A 20,087-nucleotide genomic window follows, 5' to 3' on the forward strand; every position below is an offset into this window, starting at 1 on the left:
CATTTTTTTTCTCTCTGAGTGCTTTTGAATGTTGGTTTAAAATCCCTACTCTAGTTTAAATAATTTGAAATGCACATTTATTCAGGTTAATAATTTGCATTATTTCTGTAATTACATTTAGAAAAGAGCCAGCTATAAGTGTAACTTTTACAAGAATTTTCTAGCTAATTAAAATCATTCAGTTGATGATCAGCGTTTTTTTTTTTACACATGAGTTCATGTTTTATATAAAGGCTATACATTTGTAAATTCTAAATCAGGGGTCACCAACCTTTTGGAAACTGAGAGCTACTTCTTGGGTACCGATTAGTATGAAGGGCTACCAGTTATTAAATAACACATTTTCTTATTTCACTTTTAATTATATGTTATTATTAATAGATAATAATCTTCATCTTTGTGAAGACATTGATCAATGATTAATGATTTCTCACAGTAGTTGTCAACAATGATTTAACAAGGTAGATAAATATCAATATGCAACACTTCATTTGTTTGAAATTGTTTTTAAAGTTTTTTTTAATATATAACTTAAAGAAATTTTTAAATTTACACCAATACAAGTGTGATTAAAAAAGAATACCTATAAAAATATTAGATGCAGCTTACTCATATGTGGTGCTATGGTGAGCTATTTTCTAGAACAGGCCTGCGGACAACTCATGTGAACCTGGCGGGCTACCTGGTGCCCAAGGGCACCATGTTGGTGACCCCTGCTTTAAATAGACATCACAGATCTAGTGGATGTTATCACTATGATGTCAATTAGACATTGGATTTTGGTTGCCATACCTGATGAATAAATGTCAGTATTTGACGTCAATATGTCGTTGGTTTAAGATGTTTGTTTGACACTGGATTTTGGTCACTTTCTAACACAACGTAAACTCAACCAAAGAGCAATGCCATTTGACGTAATTATTGAATGTTAGGGATGAACCGATAACTTTTTTTTTCGTTCCGAACCCGATACCAAAATTCAGAGTATTGACCAATACAGATCCAATCCCAATACTGTGTAGTTTTAATTTATTTATTTTATTTTTTTTTACATAATACAGTTTCTATCACTGGCGATATACTCAAATAATACATATTCTTTAGTAAAAAAAAAACAGAATCATAGGCTCACTGTATACGACAGATGGCACAATCTAACTACAAACATGATGCTTGCTGTAAACTAGGCTACTGTAACGCCGGGGAGTGACACCAACAACAGAAGGTAGGATCCAATATGCAGGTTTAATCTTTGTCAGGCAAGCAATGGTCAAAACAGGTATGAACAGGTATATGTAGAAAATCCAGAATCGTAGTCAGTAAACAGGCAATAGGTCATAAGGCAGGCGGCTAAACAGGATGACAAGGATAAACAGGGCTAAGAACAAAACACGGGAAAACAAGACCAGGATAACGCGTTGCAATGTCACCAAACAGTAGACAAGACTCGGCAATGTGAATGAGTGTGTGTGCTGCTTAAATACTGTGCGTAATCAGTCTCTGAAAGTCCTCAGGTGTGAATGTGAATCAAGCTAAATGAGAAAGCAGGTGTGTAGGCGAAGAGCATGTATGAAGTTGTAGTCCAGGAAAAGTGTAGTTCTAGGTGTGTGTGTGTTTACCAGCGACATCTGGTGGTTGTTCGCTGGTAAACATGACAGAGCCCCCCTTCTAAGGAGTGGCTTCCAGACACTCCTAATACTGTTCAGGCGGGAGGTGGAGCGGAGGCGGAACAGGGGGAGGGATGGAGGGCCAGGACCATGCAGCGGGGGCGTACCTGGAGCGTGGAGCAGCGGAGGGCCTGGAGCGTGGAGCAGCGGGGGGCCTGGAGCGTGGAGCAGCGGGGGGCCTGGAGCGTGGAGCAGCGGGGGGCCTGGAGCGTGGAGCAGCGGGGGGCCTGGAGCGTGGAGCAGCGGGGGGCCTGGAGCGTGGAGCAGCGGGGGGCCTGGAGCGTGGAGCAGCGGAGGGCCTGGAGCGTGAGGCTGCGACCATTGGGGAAGTTTAGGTGGCAGCGGCCATTCAGGAAGTTCAGGCGGCGGCCATTCAGGGAGCTCAGGCGGCGGCGGCCATTCAGGAAGCTCAGGAGGCGGCCATTCAGGAAGCTCAGGCGGCGGCCATTCAGGGAGCTCGGGCGGCGGCGGCCATTCAGGAAGCTCGGGAGGCGGCGGCCATTCAGGAAGCTCGGGAGGCGGCGGCCATTCAGGAAGCTCGGGAGGCGGCGGCCATTCAGCGAGCTCGGGAGGCGGCGGCCATTCAGCGAGCTCGGGAGGCGGCGGCCATTCAGCGAGCTCGGGAGGCGGCGGCCATTCAGCGAGCTCGGGAGGCGGCGGCCATTCAGCGAGCTCGGGAGGCGGCGGCCATTCAGCGAGCTCGGGAGGCGGCGGCCATTCAGCGAGCTCGGGAGGCGGCGGCCATTCAGCGAGCTCGGGAGGCGGCGGCCATTCAGCGAGCTCGGGAGGCGGCGGCCATTCAGCGAGCTCGGGAGGCGGCGGCCATTCAGCGAGCTCGGGAGACGGCGGCCATTCAGCGAGCTCGGGAGGCGGCGGCCATTCAGCGAGCTCGGGAGGCGGCGGCCATTCAGCGAGCTCGGGAGGCGGCGGCCATTCAGCGAGCTCGGGAGGCGGCGGCCATTCAGCGAGCTCGGGAGGCGGCGGCCATTCAGCGAGCTCGGGAGGCGGCGGCCATTCAGCGAGCTCGGGAGGCGGCGGCCATTCAGCGAGCTCGGGAGGCGGCGGCCATTCAGCGAGCTCGGGAGGCGGCGGCCATTCAGCGAGCTCGGGAGGCGGCGGCCATTCAGGAGGTTCAGGTGGCGGCAGCTCTGGAGGATCTGGCAGCTTTGGCAGCACTGGAGGGTCTGGCAGCACTGGAGGGTCTGGCAGCTCTGGAGGGTCTGGCAGCTCTGGAGGGTCTGGCAGCTCTGGAGGGTCTGGCAGCTCTGGAGGGTCTGGCAGCTCTGGAGGGTCTGGCAGCTCTGGAGGGTCTGGCAGCTCTGGAGGGTCTGGCAGCTCTGGAGGGTCTGGCAGCTCTGGAGGGTCTGGCAGCTCTGGAGGGTCTGGCAGCACTGGAGGTGGCGGTGGCAGCTCTGGAGGGTCTGATAGCACTGGAGGGTTTGGCAGCACTGGAGGGTCTGGCAGCACTGGAGGTGGCGGTGGCAGCTCTGGCAGTAACAGCTCTGGTGGTGGCATCAGCTCTTGTAACTCAGGTGGTGGTGGCCATTCTGGTGGCTCAGGTGATGGTATTTCAGGAACTAGAACAGGAACTATGGCAGGAACAGACAAGGAACAGGAAACCATCTTCTGAGCTTGTGCTAGATTAACTCTTACCACATTCTGAGCTGGAGGGCTGGATGCGGCCATTTTGTGAGCTGGAGGAGCAGCCATCTTGTAAGCTGGAGGACTGGAGTCGGCCATCTTGTGAGCTGGAGGACTGGAGTCGGCCATCTTGTGAGCTGGAGGACTGGAGTCGGCCATCTTGTGAGCTGGAGGACTGGAGTCGGCCATCTTGTGAGCTGGAGGACTGGAGTCGGCCATCTTGTGAGCTGGAGGACTGGAGTCGGCCATCTTGTGAGCTGGAGGACTGGAGTCGGCCATCTTGTGAGCTGGAGGACTGGAGTTGGCCATCTTGTGAGCTGGAGGACTGGAGTCGGCCATCTTGTGAGCTGGAGGACTGGAGTCGGCCATCTTGTGAGCTGGAGGACTGGAGTCGGCCATCTTGTGAGCTGAAGGACTGGAGTCGGCCATCTTGTGAGCTGGGAGTGTGGTGATGGAATGAGCAGCAAGCCCCGTTGCCAGCGGGTCTTGCTGTCCTTTGCCCCCCCCCAAAAAATATTTAGGGGTGTCCTCCACCTCTCCTACAGTGAAGGGGGACCCACTCATTTGAAGTGCAAGATCAATATAACTTTTTAGAGTCCCGTGGGGTTCATGCAAAGGCATTGTGGAATATAGGGGCTCAGAAAGTCCTCCACGAAAGAAAATCATTAGGCACAAGTCATCCAAAGATGTTAAATGGGCTACCTGAATGAAGTTCTCCACGTATTCCTCTATAGACCGGGCTTCCTGACGCAGACACATAATCTTGATACCCGCTGAATCCATTGTGTGGCCGAGTCTTCTGTAACGCCGGGGAGTGACACCAACAACAGAAGGTAGGATCCAATATGCAGGTTTAATCTTTGTCAGGCAAGCAATGGTCAAAACAGGTATGAACAGGTATATGTAGAAAATCCAGAATCGTAGTCAGTAAACAGGCAATAGGTCATAAGGCAGGCGGCTAAACAGGATGACAAGGATAAACAGGGCTAAGAACAAAACACGGGAAACCAAGACCAGGATAACGCGTTGCAATGTCACCAAACAGTAGACAAGACTCTGCAATGTGAATGAGTTTGTGTGCTGCTTAAATACTGTGCGTAATCAGTCTCTGAAAGTCCTCAGGTGTGAATGTGAATCAAGCTAAATGAGAAAGCAGGTGTGTGGGCGAAGAGCATGTATGAAGTTGTAGTCCAGGAAAAGTGTAGTTCTAGGTGTGTGTGTGTTTACCAGCGACATCTGGTGGTTGTTCGCTGGTAAACATGACAGCTACATTATGAGCATTTGCATATGGCTTCCACTATTGACCCTAATTGTTGGTAAAATAATCAGCCTTTTAGCAAAGCCTGATATTTTCCTAGCAGATTTGAAGCAGACTAAACTAAGCCGTCTGAAGTCAGTTTTACTTAAACATTCCCTCGCCTAAACTCGCCATGAGTAAGATGGAGAAACTAAAAGCATGTCTGAAAAATTTTTTTAGTCTGAAAAATGTTTTTTTTTTTTCTTTTAAACTAATCTTGTTTGGTATAATTGGTTAGTTATGTTGGTAAGGTATCTACAAAATAAATAAGATTTGAGGTGAAGTTCAAAACAATGTTTGCTTATGCTTAAGCACACAAACTGACAAACTAATCTGTTAATTAAAATACTAATATAAATAAAATTACAGTGAAATATTCACAATTTCAGAGTAGCCTATATCAGGCTAAATAGTTTTCTGTTAATGACAATCCATATGCGCCCGTCAGTTTTACTTTATATTTTAATCAACTACTTTGACTATAATAAACCAGGCTTAAAACCTATTCGCAGCACTTAAAGTATTTCCCTGGGAAGAATAAACTCATTCGGAAGGATGAGACAACAGAAACTTATTGTAAGAATAACTTTACAGAGCGGCGCACGTCGCATCTGAGCAGCCGGTGTGTAAATGAAGCGCTTGATGCATCACTGAGACACAGCGTGCAGCTCTCCGGTATCTGCAGACACTTCCAAAACAGCAGTACAAAGGAAAGAAATCAGTGCGTTGAGGATCTGTCCAATGTATTATTGAGCCTTTTCTTATTTAAAGTTTCAGGTAGTAGTTCACATTAAACTATAGAATGGCTTCAGAACATTTGGGATATAGTAGCCTACATGACAACTTTCTAAGCATTTATAATAGGCTACTTTCGTAGCTTTTGTTGGCTTATAAATTACACAGAATTTAGCGCAAGCGCAAGATCAGATGTAGATCAGAACCAGCTGGCCAATACCAGATCCAGCAAAAATATGCGGTATCGAACCGATATCCCATCCAAGTATCGGGATCTGTACGTCCCCATTGGACATCAAAATAATGTTGTCCTTGTTGCTGGCTAAATTTAATTGAAAAAAAAAAATTAATTATGGTCACCAGACGTCTTAACCTAAATCAAACTTAATATTAATGTCTTATGATGTTGTGTGCCTGCTGGGTTTGTATGATTTCAATCTCTAACAGTGTAATTGAGAAAGCTCTTAGAAACATTTTAGTTTCTGTGTTAGTAAATTATGAATCATTGTCCCACAGGTCATGGATCATTATTAAATATAATCATAAAGAACACATATCTGACATTTTGAATCACATCGAAAAGTTGTCCTAATTTAGTGAATTCCACAGCCTTATACTTGGACTCACCTTATCAGACATGCGAATGAAAGCAAGACAGCATTTCACCCTGCTGGACGCTGGCAGAAATATCACTGCCCCTTGTAGCCAGAGGACAGGAACCTTGCTGAAGATGAATGGATGCTTCCTTTGAGATTATGCTGTGAAAGGGATGTGTAGAGATGTCAATAAAGACTATCTTTAACAACTTTTAACGTGTTACACAAATCAGTATAGCTAATGACCGGGACACAGACGCCAGTGCTTGGGACCTGCCGTGGCCGATAAAATTGATTTACCTGCTAACTCAGAGATCAGTGCTGCCCGAGAAAAAAAATTGCCCAGGAGCCTTGAACAAATAATAGCACTTTCATCTGAGAAGGGAAGCTGTGCCTATAAGTATAATAAGAATAATGGCCTCAAATCAGTATGTCAATACTGCCTGAGCCAGGAGCTTGTGGTCCTCAGGGTTCACATGTTTGCATCTGTTTGCTCCATTTATGTTGTATGTTTGCTCTGCAGCACTAGCAGACACAAGTGTTTTTTACTTCACTGTACTTTAGAAGCCATTTCATTGTGCAGCACATTTACTGTTACACTTTAAAAACACTTGCTGTTCTTATTTCAAAATAAAGAGATTAAAAGAGGACATGTTTGAAAAGGAGGATCTGTTTGAACTGCGAACTGAAATGTATTTTATTACTTGCAAATTATGCATATTTTACAATTAACAATTATTAATATTAGACTGAGGTGAAACCTATTTTAGTTTACTAATGGTAGAAATACTAGAAATATTTTAAGTAATTTGTATTTCTTAGTCCTTTCATTCTTTTTTTAAATGGCTGAATCCAGGAACATGCATGACAGTAGGCCTACATGCAATATAAATTACAATATCAATCAACAAGTGACATTGACAAAAGAACAGTACACTATGAAACAGTAAAAAAATAACATCATTAGAAATAAAGAGAAGAGAGAAAGGGGAAACAAGACGTTAAAAGGTTAATTTAAGATTACTCATACGAAGATCTTTAAAGCTGAGCATATTTTAACAGTTTTGTAATGCTTCTTATTAGTTGATCCTGAAATCAACTATATATATATATATATATATATATATATATATATATATATATATATATATATATATATATATATATATATATATATATCTTTACTGAAGACCACAAAAGCAGGTTTGCTACTTGAGAATTTGCATTTGTAAATAAAAAATTTTCTTTTGTGGTATCCGAGTTAAAATACCCAAATATAACAATTATCACTTGCATTGAAAATTATGGTAGAACCTTAAAAAAAAATCTATATTATCCCAAAACTCCTGAATGTAATGACATGACCAAAAGTCAGCATTCCCACAAAAAGAACAACCCAGGTCAGTGTCAACTTTAAACTTTTGTATTCATTTCTTGACAGGACAAAACCTGAGTCGTTTCATAGTATCCCCCTTACTTTACGATGGCGCGTATTTTTTAACAAACGTATTTAAAATAAAATGATTCCGCTTTGAGATTCTTTTTGAAAATTATTCGTTCAAATAAATTCAACTGATTCCTTTCGACGAATCAACTGACTCACAATCAGCGATGAACATGTGTTCATTATCTCAAAGCTCAGATGTGCTGGTGATTTATCTGATTTTGTTTAAAGTTACTAATGACAAATATTATTGTTATTATATTAAGTTGCGTTTTTCTAGGTTTCTGGTAATTTTTCTAACATGTCTTTCAAGCTGAGACTGGCAGAATAATTTGTTCTTGTGAGCCGCGAACATGTTGAATCGACTCTAAAACGGCGCTGAACTGGATCATCCTGTTCAGTTCAGGACTGAAGTGATCCGATCGAGTCACTGTTGTTGTGATTCATAAATGCTGCATGCTAACTCGCGATTTTCAAGGTAAGACTGTGAAAGGGCATGCAAAAGCAAGTTTCCAACTCTCTGAAAATAAGATTATATAAACTGATATATATGCTGAAGTTATTGCCTGCATTCTACAGTAAATATAGGCTAGCTAACGCTTTTAGCACATTAGCCAACATTGAATACATTAATTGTATTGACCAGTTTGTTTATCTGATTTGAAATTCGTTATATTCTATAAAATTAGCACAAAACTATTGTGGCTTACATCCTGAACACCCCATAAAACATCCCCTGCTGTTGGGGAGAGGGGTGATGAGGGCAGAAGGCGGGAAACAAAAACAAATCACACAAGTTCTAATGGTTTTGTAATGGTTTTATGGTTACAATGGAAATTATATTGGTTTTAAATGGAAACTGCATTGGTCTTTTGGGTCTCAACTCCTTGCCTCCTATTGTTGATATTAAAAAAAAAAAACAAACACAATCATAATGGAATAGGTCCTGAAGCACACTAGAAACCATTAAAATGTACTGGGTTTAAATCCATTTGTGGAAAAAAAAAAGAATCTTTGTCAGTAGGGCATAGATTCATATCAAACAGCAAGCCACAAATAAATAAATAATAATAATAATAATAATAATAAAATGTTCTATTGATAAGTTTTACTTATTTTTTTAAAAGCAATTACAGTACTTGTGTGCATTTACTCATGTAAAATACTTTAAACCACAGTATTTGTACATCAACTCAAGTATTACAAATTTCTCTGCAGACTACGCTGTTGCTGTCCTTCCTGGAGAGTTTGCTTGAGGTAAAGTTACACCACAACAGACACCCTGAGCAGATGGTTAAGCATATCTGTTTTGTATGTGTGTGTTCTTTCTGTCCCACAAATGGTCCAAATGTGACCCAGAAATGACTTGCGCTTGTCAGGAGCAGAGGGTATCTGAATGGTACCTCCTCTATGGGACTTTGTTCACAAATTTCACAGTGGGGAGGCACAACATTTGAGAAGCTGACAAACAAATAGAGCCGCCAACATTTGGCTAGCATCTGTTGATTTGACACGGTCCTGAAAGCAGTTAAAAGCACATTTTCTCCACAGCTCAAGTATTTCCGCCACATTTGTGCTTTTCTCCAGTCATCCAGGGTCAGTTTTCTCCACCCATAAAAAAGAAATCAAACCACTTTAATCCTCAACTACAGACCCCCAGCCCAGCTTTCCCTTTTTTAGGGACACACCTCTTCTTTTGTTAGCATTCTGAATGCGTTTGAGCTCAAGCTACACTGGCATGAATAGAGCTGGCACTTAGGAAATTACCCACTTTACTTTCTTCGTTCTTCAATATGAGATTGACTCCGTTTACCTGTGATTTTTAAATGCATCTAGCTGAGCAAGTTGTGCAGTTTTATGTCACACTGGCCGGAATGTTCAGAAAGAGAGAGAGAGAGAGAGAGAGAGAGAGAGAGAGAGAGAGAAAGTACAGCTGTGAAGAAGGAAGGAGATGAGGTTTTATTTTCACTTACTTTTCTCTTTCTTCTGGAGTTCTTGGCAAGTTGAGCTCCCAACTGGTGCAGCATATGGTGGCTGGGGTCCTAAGGAGCGAGGTGTGGCTGTCTGTGCATGTGCCAGAGCCTAATTACTCACTCATTAGTACCCAGGTGGCACCTACAGTCCATTCACAGACACACACACATACACACAAGCACAAACATGTTATCGCCACCACTCCCTCGTTTCAGCAGTTACCTACTTGGGACAAACAAGTAATTCATAGAAGTTTAATTATAGTAAATGCATACCTATTTAACTGATACTAATAAGACTGCACTGAAAAAAGCGAGGTTTTTAAAGTTGATTTAATGTATTGAATTATACATGGTTTTGTGAAAGTGTTTAAAAAAAAAAAAAAAAAAAAACTTTTTCCAAATAGGGTTGTCATGATGATGCAGTGGGTAGCACGATCGCCTCACAAGCTCAGTTGGCATTTCTGTGTGGAGTTTGCATGTTCTCCCCGTGTTGGCGTGGGTTTCCTTCGGGTGCTGCGGTTTCCCCCACAGTCCAAAGACATGCGCTATAGGTGAATTGGGTAGGTTAAATTGTCCGTAGTATATGTGCATGGAAGTTTCCCAGTGATTGGTTGCAGCTAGAGGGGCCGCTGTGTAAAACATGCTGGATGAAGCTGCGTTCACACTGGAATTTTCTCCCCATAGACTTCCATTCATACGCACACAAATGCGTCAGACTGGAAACGCAAACTCATGCGACAAGTTTCGCAGTTCGCTGCGTTGCAAAGTTCAAGCTTGGTGAACTCAGACGCTTGACTGCATGAGACCAATCGAGGATCAAAACATGAACTCTTTGTACATAAATTTAAAATATGGACCAATCGCTCGCTTTTTAAAATGTCTAATCATCTTGTTTAATCCTGCCCCTTTTCGCAGAGGCTTACAACAGAATTTCGCAAGCTCAAACTCGACTGTGACCATAGCTTAAGTTGGTGGTTCATTCCCCTGATTAATAAAGGGACAAATCCAAAAAGAAAATGAATGAATGAACTTTTACAAATTCTCATTTGGGTAAATTTATATTCAATACATGTCACTGTCTCTTTGTTCGTACATAGTACCAAAAACTAGAAAATACACAAGACTTGTCACTCGTATAGGTTTAAATTGGGAAAAGTGTAATGGTCAATATGACGAATAAAGCCCTTCCTACTAGTACACGAGCCAGTCATCGATCACTATAGGGTGCTTTCACATCTATAGTTCGGTTCATTTGGTCCGGACCAAGGGCAACAACTGATACATTGTAGCATTTTCCGCTGTCTTTGGGTTGTTTTCACACCACACTAATTGTTTTGGTCCGAACCAGTTGAAAAGAATCAAAATGCAGTCGTGACAAAATCCACATCACTCATTGATCAGATTTTATTGTTATTGAACGAATTAGGCTATATAATGTACTTAACATTTAAGTCCACAGTAGATCCTTGTTATAGTTTATGTGATTACATATAGCGTAAACTTACCTGATATGAAATGAGAACTGCAGAGTCCATTATTTCTAATTAGATCGTCACTTGATTCAGCTCCCTTTTAGCCAAAGACATCTGCGGTTGGCATTAAAAGCAGTGTGGTATACGGAAAAAGTTGAGTTTTTCCGAATTTGGCATCCTACCACACAACACAACATGTTTGCTGTTGCAACCGGTCTCTTTTTGCAACCGGGAACCCGTGTGACGTCATGTGTGATGTAGGTTGGTAATTCCTCTATAAGTGAATTGAATAAACTAAATTAACCGTGTGTGTGAATGAGTGTGTATGGATGTTTTCCTGTACTGTGTTAGAGCTGGATGGGTATCAGCTGTGCAAAACATATGCTGGATAAGTTGCCGCTTCATTCCACTGCGGTGACCCCTGATGATAAATAAAGTAACTAAACCGAAAGAAAATGAATGAATGAATAATTTTATATAACTAAACTCCAAGTGCTGGGTTGCAGCTAGAAGGGCATCCACTGCATAAGGCATATGCCGGAATAGTTGGCAGTTCATTCCGTTTTGGCGACCCCTGATAAATAAGGGACTAAGCTGAAGGAAAATGAATTAATATATAACTAAATAATAATAATAAAAGTTTTTTTCATTGTTTAATAAATGTAAACTCTTATTTGGGTGTTTTTAGAGGGATATTGCATTCTCGATGAATGTAATTCTATCGCTAGTAAAGATTTAAAGTGCACGTTTGTCACTGTGAGATACAATAGCTGCAATCGGCATTGGTGGAACGTGATTGGTTTCTTCAATCTGCGACCGCCGCATGTGCACCATTATAAAGGTTATAAGATGAAAGGCAGCTTGGAACGTTTGCGAGAGAGTAGGAAAGAGAGGTGTCTGCATCATAAACACTTCTTTCACGAACGCTCTGTTCAGTTGTGAAAGGGTGTCATCACCCCAAGTGGAACAAAAAAAAAAAGATAGAAAAAATGACACAATCTGAGCTTCATCTGAGCTTCAGTGAGGAGAGGAGAGCAAGAGAAAAGAAAAACAGCTGCTTTCTGCCAACTTCAAGAAATATTTTAAGAGGGTCACACTGACCTTTCTGTGTACGAATGGAAAAAAAGAACAATGTTTCGAGATGTTTCTGTTTGTACACGTATTTTAGACATATAAACATGCTTATTTATTTATTTATTAATTTTATAATGATGCCATGTTGCCATGTATAATTATGTTTAATTATTTACTAATTTATTATCTGTTACAATTATTATTCATTTAACCTCCTAGGGCTTAGTGGCCACATAATTGGACAGCACATTTTAGCTATTAAGTGGCTATTTAAAATACTTTGAATGTTTTATATTTTGTTACAGACATAGTGTCATCCTGCAACTGTTTTTGCAGCATATCTTTAACTATCCAAAATGGGAAAAATGTTTTGTTTTTACTCTCTGATAGTCAAAACATGTTAAATTAAAATTCTATGTTAAATATGCTTTACAGTACATTCAGCAAAAAGTGTATTATATAAATTCTGACCACGAGTCCACATATATGGACATACTTTTTCTCTAAAATAACATCTTATCAAAAGATGATACTTAGGTTTTTATTCTAATTAGGTTCCAATAAGCCATAATAGCAAAGAGAAATAAAAAATGCATGTAAAAAAAAGACCTTGGGTTTTAAGAGGTTAAAATCATTAATTATAATTGTTATAATAATGGTGGCACGGTGGCTCAGTGGTTAGCACTGTCGCCTCGCATCAAGAAGGTTGCTGGTTCGACTTCTGGCTGGGCAAGTTGGTGTTTCTATGCGTTTCTATGCCCTAGTTTACGTCGGGTTCCTTCAGTTTCACCCTCAGTCCAAAAACATGCGCTAAAATTAAAATGAACAAGCTATTGGCTGTATGTATGCGTGTGTGTGTGTGTGTGTGTGTGTGTGTGTGTGTGTGTATGAGTGTTTATGGTTGTGTCCCTGTACTGGGTTGCAGCTGGAAGGACATCCACTGCGTAAAACATGAATGTGCTGGATAAGTTGGCGGTTCATTCCGCAGTGGCGACCCCTGATAAAAATAAAAGCACAAAACAGATGGAAAATGAATTCATTCATTCATTTTCAAGTCGGCATAGTCCCTTTATTAATCCGGGGTTGCCACAGCGGAATGAACCACTAACTTATCTAGCACGTTTTTACACAGCGGATGCCCTTCCAGCCGCAACCCATCACTGGGAGACATCCATACACACACTTACTCACACACATACACTACTGACAATTTAGGATAGCCCATTCACATATACCGCATTAAGGAAACCCACACAAAGACGGGGAGAACATGCCAAGGCTCGAACCAGTGACCTTCTTGCTGTGAGGTGAACGTGTTACCCACTGCGCCACCATGCAGCCCTAATAATAACTATTATTATTAAAATTAAAAATGTTTAACATTTTTTTGTCAGCAAACAGTAACATTATGATGTCCTTTCAAATTGCCAACATCACACATGCAAACCAAACACACACTTGGATTTGTGTGCAAGTGTGCAGAGTTCAGTACAGTAGGGAAATAGGCCAAAGGCACTAAAAACAGATTAACGTTCATTCAGTAAACTAAATAGGCTTACTGTCAAGTGGACTGACAGCGCTTCACTCAGACGCTCAGTGAGAGTAAAACACATTCACCCAGGTTCATTCAAAGGTTACAAACGGAGTCTGTTCCACCGATATCTCAAACTACGAGCCATTATAACACAAATCCGCAGTTAGAGAGAAGCTGTTCAAATTCACAGCCTACATTGGAAGCATTTGTCATTTCAAAGGCTTTTTTTTTGTCATGAAGTCTCAGTGGGGCCGTGTCACTAACAGGTCTGATAGCGAGACTACAGCGGCTGAGAGGTCTAAATGTCAGAAAAACTGTGTACACAGAGTCTCCGGAAGAGCTCAACTCACGGGGGCCCCTCTTTTTCTTCCCCTGTCCCTCCCGCTCGGCTCCACAGTTCTTTTGTCATCTTATCTGCTGTCCGACTCTCCGCGTAACAGACAGCACACCTGGGATTTGCGGCCTCCTTGCTCTCACATTCCTGTCTTGCTCCGCTTATCGCTTTTTCGGCGCCTTGTCGCTTCAGACGCTTAGGCATGGGCCCCCGAGGCCCCTCAGAGAGCTGCCAGGGGTCCGATGAGCCTCCACCACGTCTCACTGTCACCTCAGACATCAGACATCTGGCACACACACGCAGCCCGAGATCTTCAAAACATTCCCTACAGAGAAGCATTTTGAAGTAAGAACAGACACAGAACACCTTGACAAACCAGCAGCGAAGACGCTCCTATTTTTCCTTTGGAGAAGAACAAAAGTTGCCCTCATTGATGTCATCAGTCAGAAAGAACAAATGGAGCGCTGACCTGTCAGAGGAGATGAGGTGTGTGCGGGAGGAAGGAAAAGAAGGGTGAGATGAAGGCGTGAGGGAGGTGAGAGAAACGAGTCTGACAGGGACTGCATGGGGCTGTTAGCATATTTATGAGGACAGATTTTCTGTTCGACTTCAATCTATCTGTCAGCGGTGGCCTCTGCTTGAAGCCTCACCCAACACCCACCTTCACGTCATCATCATCATTTGAGGCCCACCTTCTAAACAAATAAGATCCTGTTTGCATTCAGCAAAGCTTAAAGAGATAGTTCAATCAAAGAATGCAAACCCCTCAAGTGGTTGCAAACCTCTATAAGCTTCTTTATTGTGTTAAACACTAAGAAGATAGTTTAATGAAAATTTAAAACCTGTTACCATTTGCAGGAAAAACAAGTACCAACACTGGAAAAATATCCGTTAAATAACAGGTTACGTTTTTGTGGTTCACATGTGCTGCGTCCCAATTTGCATACTATCCATCCTAAAAAGTATTCGAAAATAGAATTAGTATGTCCCGAACCGTAGCATGTTGAAAAGAGTATGCTACGTTGCTGGATAGTTTACTATTTCCAGGAAAAATTTGAAGTGTAGAAGCGTCCATACTCTAACCGCTAATATTGCCAACAAGATATTGCGTGTTGGATATGAATTTAATTAGAAATACAAACTCGGGTAAAAAGTGTACACAAACTACAAAAACGGTGACACACAAGACCAACCTTTAAGTAGAGAGGCTTCTGTAAAGTTGTTTGAATTATCATTAATTACTATCTAGCCCAGGGGTGGGCAATCTCGGTCCTGGAGAGCCGGTGTCCTGCACAGTTTAGCTCCAACTCTAATCAACTCTAAGGTTTTTGTACCTTAATTTACAACAATAGCACAGACTATAGCTGTGTCTGAAATCGCATACTTCCATACTATATAGTATTCTAAAAACAAGTAGTATGTCTGAATTTATAGAATTCGAAAAACAGTATGTAAGAAGTACCCAGATGACTTACTACTGACGAGATTCCGAGATTACGACGAGAAGTGTGCATCGGATGGAGACTACTCTATCCCATGATGTATCACAAGACAATTCATGAGTGGGAGTGAAGCGATAGGTCATGTCATGATGATAAAAGGGCGGATGTATCTGTCCAAGTTCCATTCATATTACTCACATTTATACTGTATAGAACATACTTTTCTAATGGCTGAGTAGTACGCTTACATTCAAATGCAGTACGTACTGAGTAGTACGCAATTTCAGAGGCAGCCTATATTTTACTTCAAACTTTTAAACTTGCCAACAAGAGTCACTTTTTAAACTTTCAAATACTTCAAAAGCTTCTTCAAGATCCCATAGTTCAATTCAAAAGCATTAAAAACCTTGATTTCCTAATTACGGAAAACTGTTTTAATTATATATATTTTTTACAGTGTATGGAAGTCAGTGCTTTCCAGCTTTTTTAAAAATATCTTAATTTACCTTTAACAGAAGAAAGAAACTCATAAAGGTTTAAAAAAAAAGTAACTTAACCTATAACCGAACAACTTTGAGCGACTTTAAGAGCTGGAAATGTGTGACTTGTTTGGGGAATTGCAAGTAATTTATTTTATTTCTTTAATTATTCTTATTATAGCCCAGTGATTTCTGTATTTAGGTCTCTCCATCAGTGCTGGCATTCAGATATTAAAGCCTGCGGTTTGTGAAAGAGATTAATGTGAGTGGAGGTCAAACATAATGGAGTCAATTTTAGGGAAAATGAGATATGATCACATTGCTTTTGTCCTTTGTTTCGTGCTGCATTAAGTTTAGTTCTGTGCGACTGGCTTTAAATTGAACTTTGCTGGGATATATTTATATATATATTACATTTTTCTTTCTTTGCAGATGAGAAGCGAATAAAACTACCACACTTCTAATCGTTTTTCTACAAAATTGTTTTGAACAGATTTGTCAGTGTTAATAGAGCCTTAAGAGCACAAATTATATTGTGCTAAATGCTCCAACATAGCTACAAAACCAACTGATGTTATATTACGTATTATGCTGCTGTCACACTAGAGTTTGAGCATGTAGAACTCTGTTGTAAAGCACTGCGAAACACCTGCATTAAATGTTATCGCTCAATTGAATGGGCGTTATCAGCTTAAAGAAATGGGCCAGCAGGCGCCTTTTGTGCTTACTAGTAGGCTCAGAAGGCTGTTATCATTCATCCACATAATCAGCTGTAGTAATAGAGAAGACTCCAGATCCAGATCTGTTTTTACATTACTGTGATGGTTGGGTTTAGTGTTGGGTTAGGGGTAGACAAATAAAACACAATCAAGGGAAATGTAATAAATAATATAAATAATTATTGTGGTTAATCAGCTATACTAATAGAGAAGACTCCAGATCTGTCTTTAAATTACTGTGACAGTTAGGTTTAGTGTTGGGTTAGGGGTAGACAAATAAAACACAATCAATGGGAAATTTAATAAATAATATAAATAATTCTTGTGGTTAATCAGCTATACTAATAGAGAAGACTCCAGATCTGTCTTTAAATTACTGTGACAGTTGGGTTTAGGGTTGGGTAGACGTTAATAAAATACAATTAATGGAAAATTTAATAAATAATATAAATAATTCTCGTGGTTAATCAGCTAAACTAATAGAGAAGACTCCAGATCCAGATCTGTTTTTACATTACTGTGACGGTTGGGTTTAGTGTTGGGTTAGGGATAGACATAAATAAAATTCGATCAATGGCAAAATTTAATAAATAATACAAATAATTCTCGTGGTTAATCAGCTATACTAATAGAGAAGACTCCAGATCTGTTTTTAAATAACTCTGATGGCTGGGTTTAAGGTTGGGGTAGGGGTGGACGACTAGACGTTAATAAAATATAATTAATGGGAAACTTAATAAATAACTCTTAACTTCCGGCCACAGCCGTATGTGATCTATAGCTGATTATTCATGTGGATGGATGATAACAGCCTTCTGAGCCTACTAGTAGGTGCAGAAGGCCCCTACTGGCCTATATCTATCAGCTTATAACCACTGATACCATTTTCCTTTCTTTGCAGATGAGAAGTGAATAAAATGACCACATTTCCAATTGTTTTTCTACAAAATAGTTTTTGAATAGATTTGTCAGTGTTAATACAACCTAAAGATCACAAATAAATTGCAATAATAATAGCTACAAAACCAACTAATGTTATATTACGTATTATGTTGCTGTAACACTAGAGTTTGAGCTTGCAAAATTCTGTTGTACGGTGCTGCGTAACACTCGAGTGATATGTCGAGTGACACTCATTCAGTGATATGTGGTAACATGAATCAGCTGCTGCGAAGAGGGGCGGTATTAAATAAGATGATTAAACATTTAAAAAAGCGAGCGATTGGTCCATATTTAAAATTTTTGTACAGAGAGGTCATGTTTTGATCTTTGATTGGTCTCACTCAGTCACATAATGCAATTTCACAGGGCAAAGTTTGAAGTTTGCTACGCAGTGAACTGCGAAACTTATCAAACAAGCTTGCATTTTCGCGTGCATATAAATGGAAGTCTATAGGGCGAAAAGTCTAGTGTGACCACAGCTTTATACTGGAATTAAATTGTTTTGATTTATAGGGCTACAAATAAAACACAGAAGTCTAAAGAGTAATTATACATTTTTCAGTTTATTTGTCACCTCCTGGTATTAAGGTGTGTGAGCGTTTGCGTAAGTGTGTGAATATCAGTATCAGCATGTGTGTGTGTGCACCTTTTTGTATTTGGCCTCAAATTTCCAAGTGGATCTATTTGGCTACAGTAATACACAACTGTCATGTATTCAAATCTAAAATATTACGCCCCTCTTTATTTATAGACATGAATCTCAATATGCAAAAGTGAAAAAAACGGATGAAAAGTTTGGAGATAAGGCTTTCTGTCACGTTAAGAACCCCCTGTAAAGTGGATTAGCGATGCTTACAGCTCCCTTTACACACTACACTCGAGAGAAAAACGGCGCAAAATGAAGACCGCACTTTCAGAAAAAAGTATATATAGATTGAATTATAGATATAGATTTATATTTATTTTGAAGTTTAAAAGAGTACAGTTAAGACTTCTCACACGTGATATAACCTACGTATTGTCTGAGAGAGTAAGATTTAGGCCACTGCTGTCCCGCTCACAACGTTGAACACTTAACCCTGACGGAAAAAAATCCTTCCATGGAATCCGTAGCATTTTTTTTTTCTTCTTTTGACAAAGAGTTGGAATAGATTTAGGGAAAAACACCTGATCACACACACACAGCCGCACACAGAATATAAAAACAGTCATGTCTAAAAGAACAATATTGCATTTGTAATGCACAAATGAATTTCCTGTACAATTGGCTTTTTAGTGGAGTGTGTGTGTGTGTCTGTGTGTGTACATAAACAACTAAAGGGCTCAGTGAATATATCTCCATTTTGTAGGTGGTTCTCATCATCGTTCACATTGTCTTTAGTCTTTTTTCACGATGTACAGTAGTGCTGTAAACAGGCACACGCAGAAGCCAAGAGGAATAATCGCCCTCTCGTTTCTCTCCATGTCTTCTTATCCTCCGTGTGTTTCTAGATTTGTCCTCCGTCTCAGTCCTGCTGAGAAGCGCGTTATGTCCAGCTTTGCATCTAGCTCTGCGAGTCCGCCTCTTTCATCAAGTTTGTTGAGGTCCCGAAGGCTCCTGAAGCCTGCGGCGACGCACGATCATCTGACGCCTCTGGAAATAGAGTCTGAAAACTTGATGCTCTTTGCTTTTCCATCAGTTTTACTGATTGTGCAAAATCACGCCGTCTCTGGTATGTCCACTCGGAAGGAGCTAGCATATCCTTTTCCGCGCTAAAAAGGGAAAAAGAAACAAGAAAGGTTCATGAGCAATTGCATGCAAATGTCAACCTTGCCCTTTCTAAGTTCTTTGTGTAGGCTTGTATTTGTCAGTTGTGTAAAATATTCAAAAATGTCTGATTATATTTGATTTATAGCTGCACAGTATATCGTTTCAGCATCGATATCGCAATGTGTGCACCCACATAGTCACATCGCAGAATATGCAATGTTGAGGTTCTAGTTGATTATAGTCAATGCAGAGTTTAAACACAATGGTGTAAAAGTTTGTCATCTGCATTTGTTTTTAAAGAAATTAAAATGACTATTTTTATTACACCCTTTACTCGTTTCAAACGTTTCAGATTCTTTTTTAAAGTTGAACAAAAAGAAGATAATTAAATTACCCATATACTATTGAAACAAGTGAAGGGTGAGTAAATAGTGAGTAAATTTTCTTTTTGAGTGAACTGTCCCTTTAAGGTCCGTGACTGTGTGAACGTTTAAATATTTCAGAGTTTAAAGCATCCTACCACAAAACATTTTTTCTTTCACTTTAATAAAGATTACCTATTATTTTATTTATCTATGCTTCTATTTTATTCATTCATTCATTTTCTTTTCTGCTTAGTCCCTTTATTAATCTGGGGTCGCCACAGCAGAATGAACCGCCAACTTATCCAGCATATGTTTTATGCAGCGATGCCCTTTCAGCTGCAACCCATCTCTTGGAAGCATCCGTATGTAACGGAGGCCAGCTAGTGTGTGCTGTGCAGGTAAACCTCACTCTTCTGACCTCTTAAGGTGCTCTAGCGACAGATGCTAGTGGCCATGGTCTTTAGCCTCCTTGGTAGAGCAACCGACTCCCATGCGGAAGGTCGCCGGTTTGATTCCAGCTCAGAGCGGGATGGGCGGTGTAGGACAGGTGGGGTTACACGTACACACTCATACACTACGGACAATTTAGCTTACTCAATTCACCGGTACCGCATGTTTGG

At 40.8% G+C, this 20,087-nt stretch overlaps 1 protein-coding gene and 3 long non-coding RNA genes across 5 annotated transcripts in view; 2 read left to right on the top strand and 2 right to left on the bottom strand.

Annotated features, from left to right (window-relative positions):
* Positions 1-9,438, bottom strand: part of LOC141377587 (uncharacterized) — a 27,874-nt gene extending 18,436 nt beyond the window's left edge. Inside the window, exons 1-2 of the long non-coding RNA XR_015508060.1 lie at positions 9,354-9,438; positions 5,968-6,098 (exon numbers count right to left, since the gene is read on the bottom strand). This is a non-coding gene — a long non-coding RNA (uncharacterized LOC141377587). The remainder of the gene's footprint in view (positions 1-5,967; positions 6,099-9,353) is intronic.
* LOC141377584 (uncharacterized) overlaps positions 7,502-20,087 on the top strand; it is a 13,188-nt gene continuing 602 nt past the window's right edge. Inside the window, exons 1-3 of the long non-coding RNA XR_015508041.1 lie at positions 7,502-7,586; positions 7,694-7,858; positions 8,599-9,826. This is a non-coding gene — a long non-coding RNA (uncharacterized LOC141377584). The remainder of the gene's footprint in view (positions 7,587-7,693; positions 7,859-8,598; positions 9,827-20,087) is intronic.
* On the top strand, positions 14,878-18,600 carry LOC147834034 (uncharacterized). The gene is made up of 2 exons (XR_015508103.1): positions 14,878-16,411; positions 17,222-18,600. It is a non-coding gene; the product is annotated as an uncharacterized LOC147834034 (long non-coding RNA).
* Positions 17,897-20,087, bottom strand: part of pcdh10b (protocadherin 10b) — a 21,928-nt gene continuing 19,737 nt past the window's right edge. For both annotated transcript variants that reach the window (XM_087280259.1, NM_182885.1), the window contains 1 exon segment: positions 17,897-19,104. In XM_087280259.1, the coding sequence (XP_087136385.1) occupies positions 19,051-19,104 (54 nt within the window). In that variant the 3' untranslated portion in view covers positions 17,897-19,050.

The sequence above is a fragment of the Danio rerio genome, chromosome 14 (assembly GCF_052040795.2).
Source record: "Danio rerio strain M-AB ecotype USA chromosome 14, GRCz13ab, whole genome shotgun sequence".
Lineage (NCBI taxonomy): Eukaryota > Metazoa > Chordata > Actinopteri > Cypriniformes > Danionidae > Danio > Danio rerio.